The following is a 9,172-nucleotide window of genomic DNA, read 5'->3' on the forward strand; positions in this document are numbered from 1 at the left end:
TTTCCTTTCTTCTTACCTCTAACGTTACTAATACATAGAACCAAACTGATTTCTCAAACCTTGCTACATCAATGCTTACCCAAAGCTCATCTTATTCTAGCCTTTGAACTCAACTCTTTGTGAAACGTACGATATTTGATCTTCTGACTCTGTTCTTGAAAACTTCTTCGCCCAAAAACATTACTTTTAAACTCCAATATCTTCATCCCTCCTTTTAAACCTAGATTCTTATCTTCTAATTCCTTATCTTCGAGGCAAGAATTTGTCTCAAAGGCTTAAATCAATTCTAATAAAGGTATACAGGTCAAGTTGTCCTTGAATATGCATTCATCTACCACTATAGAGCACAATATACTATCACAAAGGCAAGAACAAGACAAAAATTACTATCGACAACAACACTAGAATCACAACCCTTTCTTTTCCCCAAACCTTTAGAATTAAAAAAGGAAAATCATCTCTAATATAGTCATGAGTGTGCACCCTCATTACTCCTATCAAGACGTTTTCTGTTCTCAAAACTTCTAGTTAGATACACAACTATACTATCTACACTTGGAGGAAATGGTAAACCATACCATTTAAACTCAATTCTTCACAGGGAAGACATGACAAACCCACAATCCACAGGTCCTCCTAAGGACGAACTGCTCTGGTACCATTAATGTAACATCCCATTTTAATAGTATAAAACTACCAAAATGAAACGTTACATAGATGCTACAAGAACAACTAGGTAAAACAAACATCCTTAAAAGAAGAGCTCTACTTCTATAGATCTACCCAACAACTCATCTGCTTCTCCCTCACCTCTTGCTTGAACAACTGAAAAGGTGAATCCCTAAGCTCACACGATTAGGTGATCATCGCAAACAAGAAACAACATACAAAGACAGACACAGAAAAGCAAGGGTAAGCTAGATACCAAAGAAATCATATCACAATTATAATGTAGCATATATAAATTATTTAAATCACATATATCAGTCCAAACATCTGAACATGAAAAGACCTCATCAAGACTCATCTGGATTAGGTATGAATGTCGAACTATTAGTAGTCTGTGCACTTGTATGGTACAACTGACACTCCCCAACACCATACAATGTTTGTCCATATTCAATGCCTAGGGCTAAATTTAAATCCTATAGACAAGAACCTCTCGCTACTCTCACCACATGCATCATTTCTCTCTACTTGAGAATGAATGATCATTAGAGTGTCGGAATAGACTTAGCATTTCAAAGCTCCATACATTCATACAACAACATCAACATCAACCAAGGCACTACCATGAAATCTTACCCTGAGTCATGGAATTACGTCCATTAAATATACTTCCAATAATACATACATAACATCAATGATCAAACATTATGTATTTCAATTCATATTACAATTCAATTCATACTCCACAACAAGTAGTAGAAACCTATCATTCAAATATTCACATACATTGTACACACTTTAAGAAAACATATAAAAACTTAGTTGAAAATATGATATTTTCGCTCAGTGCACCAAGTCTGTTCGCTCAGCTAAAGCCCACTTGCTCAGCGCAATCCACTCGCTATCCAAATAAAACTAACAGTACTCTCAGACCTCAACCATTCGCTGAGCGCACCCTCTCGCTGAGCGAAAGTCCTTAGACAGAAAACTCATTTCTACAACCACTCGCTCAGCGAATCCACTTGCTCAGCGAGTCTGCATAGTCTGCAACACCAATTATGCAGAATTACGCAACCTATACAAATTTTTACCAATTCTAACTATTTTTCTCAACTTCTAACTCTCTTAGATTGCTTTATATACTCAATTAAACTTAACTAAGTGTGTCTAAACCCTTCTAACATCAATCTAAACACGTAGCCTCAAGATTTCACCCAAAAACTTACAAAAGCTCAATTTATAGACCCAAATTGAATTCTACCCTTTGTGGCACAATTCCAAGTAACTTAGGAACTCTAATAAGTCTCATATGACTCACCAAGACTCCCCAAACTGATCATACAAGCACAAAACCTACAACTCAGATTTTCACTAGTCCACTTCCTAAAAATTGAGTTCTCAACCAAGTTGAACTCTACCTAATCACCACCACACACTCACACTTCATATTTCTTCTATTTTAATTGTTAGAACAACTCACAAATCAACTTATAACCAACTCCCAATACCCCTAGCCAGTTCAAAACACTTCTCACACAATTTCCTTGCCCAAAACCTCATTTTTAGACCAAAATAATATACACTCAATAATAACCATTGCTCCCAATAATTCAATCATCATAATTCACTTCATCAACACCAAATCCAACATAAAAACTCATACAAATAGATTCAACATAATTATACAACATTAATCATCACCCAAAGCATTACACATAAAATTGATTTCTATACCTACACTCACAGAACAAAATTTTACTTCAACCATTCAATATTCATACACTCTTTAACATGCACAATTAACATGATTTAAAGAAAACTCTAGCTTCCCTTACCTTACATCGACGATACAAAGCTCAAATAACGCCCCAATTACTTCTCGCACAAGGAATTTCTAGAAACACCTACGAATCACCAATTGGCGATTGGAGACAATAATCAAGGAAGAAGATCACTTGATACATGCAAAATAATTCCTCTTTGCATGATCAAGGATCAAGAAAAGGGATGAAAACTTACTTACTCTAAACACCAAATTGATCTGATAGAATGGTAGACCTTGACGCCGTGATCATCTAGCACCTCCTGATCGTCAAATAGATAACTTGAGATCAAGAACTCTTAGAGAGAAGGTAGAGAACTCTAGAAAAGTGGTTTCTAGAGATGGTAAGTTTTAAAATAATGAAACTCATTTACAACAAAACTATTTATAATAAAACCGTTTAATATTAAAATAATAGAGTCTCACTATTTTTAGACTACCACTACTTCTAAAACACCATTTTTTGGGATTTTACAATATTAAAAGATTTAGTCAGAGGACAAGATTTAAAATATTTTAAATTTATGAAAAAAAATGCTTTTATTCATTATTTGAAATAAAAGACAATAAAAACATAAAAAGGAGTTATTTTTCAATTTTTTCTCTCTTATTATAAACTAAATAAGAAAAAAGTATTTTCTCCTATTTTTTTTATTCTCTTTTGCTTTCCTCCTATTTTTAGTGTAGAGTGTATTTCCTTTCATATGAAAAGAATAAATTTTAGAAAGTTAAGTTGGAACTTTAAAAACTAATCATCTAATTATTAATTAAGATCAAAGAAAGATTTACTTGTTGAGAAATCTCTAACACTCTAATAATTAATGAGAGAATCGAGTAATTCTCTGTGAAACAGTCTTTTAAAATTTTAAATATCATCATTCATCTCTAATTAATATATCTCATTATATATATATATATAAGTTATTTGGATAACAAATACATAATTTTTTAAATATACTCAATTACAAATATATCTCTAAATATATCAAAGTTTCATGTTTAAACTTTTTTTTATCATTGAATAAAACAAACATATAAATTATTTAACAAATATTATTATTTACTAATGAAAACTCATGTGCTCATTTTTTTTATGGTAACAAAAATAATATTGAAATTATAATTATAAAAATAAACATAAATAACTTTTACAATTATTAAATAGCTTTTATTTATTTTGTAAATGACTTTTTATTTATTTAACTTAAAAATGGTAAATTTTAAAAAAATGATTAAATTTAAAAAAAAAACAGTTTCTTAAATTTTAATATCAAGGCACATATCAACTCGTATGACTTAAAAAAAACAGTTTCTTAAAACGACTGTACTTATAAATAAATGGCTTAAATATAAATAATTTATTTTTTATCCTTAATCTTAGAGTTAAAATAGGAAAAGTAACAACAGAAGAATGAAATGGAGGCCGTTGATAAGAGTCTAAGAAGGTCAACAAATTCATGGAAGTAGAACAATAGACGTTGATATGATTGACTTATTCTCTCTTAAATAATTGAAATGTTATGCAAATGCAAATCAGTTTCCTTCAATTATGGATGACACCGAAAACAAAAAACAATAATTTTATTCAATTCAAAAGCGGGCCCGTCGCCCGGGCAAAAGACACCGCCTTTACGCTGTACACAGCACACGCTATCACTAATCCATTAATTATTCTCTAAATCAGATTAACACTAATAACTCGTACTCAACAAATATGAATTACTTCAAAGTCCCAAAATAATAATCCTTATATTTATTGCTAAAGAAATATAATTAGCGCGATTATTGTTAGCGCGATTATTGTTAGCGCGTGCTTTTACAATTATATAATTTTTTATATTTTTATTTCTAATATTTCGAATCCTATTGCCCTTGGCTGTTGCAGTTGCTTCTTCATCTTCCTCTTGTTATTCACTCTATTCTCCGACTCTATCACTCACTCTCTCTTCTTCGCTTCGATTCTTCAGATCTCTTTGCCGATTCCAGGTGATTTTATTTATCCGATCTCGTTTTTCTTCTTTCATTTTTTCTTTCTATTTACCTATCCGATTCGCCCTTTTTTTGCGTTTTAGGTTTTCGTTTTCTCTTGTTTCAATCTTGTTTGAGTGCTTTGATTTGATGGTTCTGTTACTTTTTTGAATTGCGATTGATATGAATTATTGTTTGTGTTGACTCGGTTTCGATCTGTGGTTGATTGATTCTGTGACTTCTCACTCGGATAATTGGATGAGATGAGGCGCGAGCGGTTGTCAAAGTCAACTGTTCTTGTGGCCACAAAAACTGTATTCCATATGCACTTGTTTGCGGATTTAATTGGTTTTTGTTTTCTAATTATCATTATAGAGACCGGAAAACGCATCTAAATTAGGTGTATCATTTCGATTAGTCGGATAATATATAGGACATGCACTTTTGAGGTATCGAATTTAAATATAGGTTTGTCCAGTTCTTTTTGTGTGCTTTGTTCTAGAGTCACGTGAATTTATAAAAGTTATTTTCTTGCTTGATATCATAGTATTTCTATTTTTGAATTCTTAATGTGCTGGTCATTTAGGTGATTATGGATCTGGGGTTGGGATAGTTTAATTATTAATAGAGATTTGCTTCTTCAATTAAATCCCCCCTCCCATATTTTTCTTCTTTGAATTTTCACTCGTGATTGAACAATCGGGAGCTGATTGTTTTGTGCCATTAGGTAGAGTATGGCAATGGAAGTTACTCAGGTACTTTTGAATGCTCAATCAATTGATGGGAATGTCCGGAAGCATGCCGAGGACACTCTGCGACAATTTCAGGAGCAAAACCTTCCTGGATTCTTGGTCTCTCTGTCTGGAGAATTAGCAAGTGAAGATAAACCGGTTGATAGCCGAAAGTTGGCAGGTCTAATACTGAAAAATGCTTTGGATGCCAAGGATGAAAGCAGAAAGCAGGAATTGGTTCAAAGATGGTTGTCTCTGGACCCTGTGGCGAAAGCTCAAGTTAAGTCATGCTTGCTGCAAACACTCTCTTCTCTTGCCCTTGAAGCTCGATCTACAGCAACTCAAGTAATTGCTAAAGTTGCTGGAATTGAGCTTCCTCAGAAACAGTGGCCTGAGCTGATCGGGTCACTTCTATCAAATATTCATCAAGTACCTACTCATGTAAAGCAGGCAACTTTGGAGACTCTAGGGTATTTGTGTGAGGAAGTATCTCCTCAGGTTGTTGATCAGGAACAAGTAAATAAAATACTTACTGCTGTAGTTCAAGGTATGAATGCATCTGAAGGGAATAATGATGTTAGGCTTGCTGCTACAATTGCGTTATACAATGCTCTTGGATTTGCTCAGGCTAATTTTACCAATGATATGGAGCGTGATTATATAATGAGAGTTGTTTGTGAAACAACTATATCCCCAGAAGTGAAAATACGTCAAGCAGCCTTTGAATGTTTGGTCTCTATTGCTGCCATGTATTATGAGAAACTAGCTCCTTACATCCAGGATATATATAACATCACGGCAAAGGCTGTTAGGGGTGATGAGGAGCCTGTTGCTCTTCAAGCCATAGAATTTTGGAGTACAATTTGTGATGAGGAGACTGATATCTTGGAAGAATATATAGGTGATTCCAATGGAGACTCTGAAATACCTTGTTTTTATTTTATAAAGCAAGCCCTTCCTGCACTTATCCCTCTGCTGCTGGAAACATTACTCAAACAAGAAGAAGATCAGGATCTGGACGAAGGTGCATGGAATATTGCAATGGCAGGTGGTACATGCCTTGGTTTAGTTGCTCGTACTGTTGGAGATGATATTGTGCCACTGGTAATGCCCTTCATTGAGGAGAATATAACCAAACCAGATTGGAGGCAAAGGGAGGCAGCCTCTTACGCTTTTGGATCTATCTTGGAGGGGCCTTCCCCTGACAAATTAGCACCTCTTGTTAACCATGCGTTACCATTTATGCTCAGTGCTTTAGTGAAGGACCCAAACAACCATGTGAAAGACACCACTGCTTGGACATTGGGACGAATGTTTGAATTTCTTCACAGTTCAATTGTTGGTACGCCAATTATTAATGAGGGAAATTGCCAACAGATTATTACTGTTCTCCTTCAGAGCATGACGGATGTTCCCAATGTTGCTGAGAAGGCCTGTGGTGCTTTGTATTTTCTTGCCCAGGGTTATGAGGATGTGGGACCAACATCTCCTATAACTCCCTTTTTTCAGGATATTGTTCAATCCCTTCTGACTGTTACTCGTAGAGAGGATGCTACAGAATCGCGGTTGAGAACTTCGGCATATGAAACACTGAATGAAGTGGTTAGGTGTTCAACAGATGAAACAGCTCCTTTGGTGTTACAACTAGTTTCTGTCATCATGATGGAGCTGCACAAATGTCTTGAAGCGCAAAATCTTTCTTCTGATGAACGGGAAAAGCGTAGTGAATTGATAGGCCTCCTCTGTGGGTGCATGCAAGTAATTATTCAGAAGCTAGGGTCTTCAGAAGGTACCAAATATGTCTTCTTGCAGTGTTCTGATCAGATAATGGGACTATTTTTCAGGGTCTTTGCTTTTAGAAATGCCACTGCACATGAGGAGGCAATGCTAGCCATTGGAGCCCTTGCCTATGCGATAGGCCCTGATTTTGCGAAATACATGCCAGAATTTTACAAGTTTCTTGACATGGACCTTCAGAACTTTGAGGAGTACCAAGTTTGTGCTGTCACTGTTGGTGTGGTAGGGGACATATGCAGAGCATTGGAGGACAAAATACTGCCTTATTGTGATGGGATTATGACACAACTTCTTAAAAATTTGTCGAGTGATAATTTACACCGTTCTGTGAAGCCCCCCCTGTTTTCATGCATTGGTGATATAGCACTTGCAATAGGAGATAACTTTAATAAATACTTAATGTATGCCATGAACACATTACAACTTGCTGCAGAGATGTATGCCCACACATCAGGTTTTGATGATGAAATGACAGAGTACATCAATTCTTTGAGAAATGGGATATTAGAGGCATATTCTGGGATTTTTCAAGGGTTTAAAAATTCATCAAAATCCCAGCTTTTGATTCCTTATGCGCCTCACATCCTCCAGTTTTTGGATAGCATATACATGGAAAAAGACATGTAAGAAAGAAAAAAAAATTCTTTTTTCTTCTTCTTTGTTGTTTGTTCATTACTTTGAGTGACTTCATTGCCTCTTTGAATGCAGGGACGAAGTAGTTATGAAAACAGCAATTGGGGTCCTTGGAGATCTAGCTGATACCCTGGGAAGCAATGCTGGTTCTTTAATACAGCAGTCTTTGTCAAGCAGAGACTTTTTGAATGAATGTTTGACCTCAGAAGATCATTTGATTAAGGAATCTGCTGAGTGGGCCAAGTTGGCTATCACTCGAGCTATATCTGTTTGAGGTTCATCGGGATTAGCATATCCATTGTCATAAACTATCTGCATGCATTTGGGTGTGTCGAGGTGGGTCTTGGGATTGCATGTGTCAATTTGTCTCCATGGTCAGACAACGTGAAGGTTATCAGTCTGAAGGTCTTCTTGTTGTCACTAACTCTTGCATCATCACCAATGCATCACTGACTTTTGCATGAGCACCATTAAGTCCAGGTCTGTCAAGAGGAAGAAGGTAGCGATGAGTTTGCAAATGTGGGTGTAGGTCTTCATGAAACAAGTAATTGATTGAATGGCTACGGGGAGGCAACTGATTCCTGATTCAGAAACTAAGATACTCTTAGTTGGAATTGGATGATGAGTTTGGAGTTTGATGTTATGAGAAGATAAACCCATTCGAGCTTGAAAACGGTTTTTTCCTCAACTGATCATGCTTTATTGGAATAGTTGAATTCGCTGGGTTGAACTGGTTTTCATCAACACCACCCAAAGTACTTTATTTCAAGTGAATCTCTTCCTTTTTTTTTTTTTTACTTTTAACCTGCATCTTAGACCATTTGTTTTTCATCATCCTATTGTGTATAATTGTCCCTAGGCTGTTGGCCATCCATATAATTTTTTTTTCTCCACACATTGCTTTTCCAGGCTGGGGATCGATTGTTTATTGATGACCCAGGATGGGAGAGATTACATCTTTCTAGCATTTTGCATTTTTCATTTTTTTACTTGTCAGTTGGTTTCTTAGGGCAAAAATCATCATGCATTCATGAAATCATCAACCTTTAATTCCTTTGTTTTAAAATGCATATGTACATCATATATTGGCTATTCCTGTGGATACAAAAAAGAAACTCGCAGTATATTGTGATGATACCAAAAGAACTAGTGTGGTGGATTGTTTTGCACTTGTTGGAAGGAGTCGTCTGGGTGTAGCCTGTATTCGTGTTTTCTTTCTCTTGTCTAAGTAAAAAGTTTGTGAATTTTGGCGACTTTGATAATTTTGCCATGTTCCTGCATATCTCATTATGGTTTTTTGTTATGTGAATCTTTGTTACCAAGATAAAATTGTAAAATGTCTGGCCAAATCGTAGGCAGTTTTCAAACTCCGTATATGGAGATCACCCATTTTTGGGTGGACGACATCATATCCTGAATGATCACTCTTAAACCAATGTATTTTCGTTCTTATCTATTTGTTTGTATAATGCCTTAGTAACTGGGATGTGAAATTTGACAATGAAATAACTATAAACCTTAAATATAGTTCGCAAAAGAGAAACTTTCGAGT

The 9,172-nt window shown here is 35.4% G+C and overlaps 1 protein-coding gene across 2 annotated transcripts; it reads left to right on the plus strand.

The window, feature by feature from the left end:
• Positions 1-4,319: 4,319 nt before the first annotated feature.
• Positions 4,320-8,882, plus strand: LOC108331582 (importin subunit beta-1). Of its 2 annotated transcripts, none has more exons than XM_017566366.2 (3): positions 4,320-4,477; positions 5,187-7,610; positions 7,696-8,882. In XM_017566366.2, the coding sequence occupies exons 2-3, from the start codon at positions 5,194-5,196 to the stop codon at positions 7,892-7,894; spliced, it is 2,616 nt and encodes an 871-aa protein (XP_017421855.1). In that variant the 5' UTR covers positions 4,320-4,477; positions 5,187-5,193; the 3' UTR covers positions 7,895-8,882. The 2 variants fall into 2 exon arrangements, with proteins under 2 accessions (XP_017421855.1, XP_017421856.1); XM_017566367.2 differs by having other exon boundaries at positions 4,334-4,477; positions 5,191-7,610.
• The last annotated feature ends 290 nt before the right edge of the window (positions 8,883-9,172 follow it).

Source organism: Vigna angularis, chromosome 4 (assembly GCF_016808095.1).
Source record: "Vigna angularis cultivar LongXiaoDou No.4 chromosome 4, ASM1680809v1, whole genome shotgun sequence".
Classification (NCBI taxonomy): Eukaryota; Viridiplantae; Streptophyta; class Magnoliopsida; order Fabales; family Fabaceae; genus Vigna; species Vigna angularis.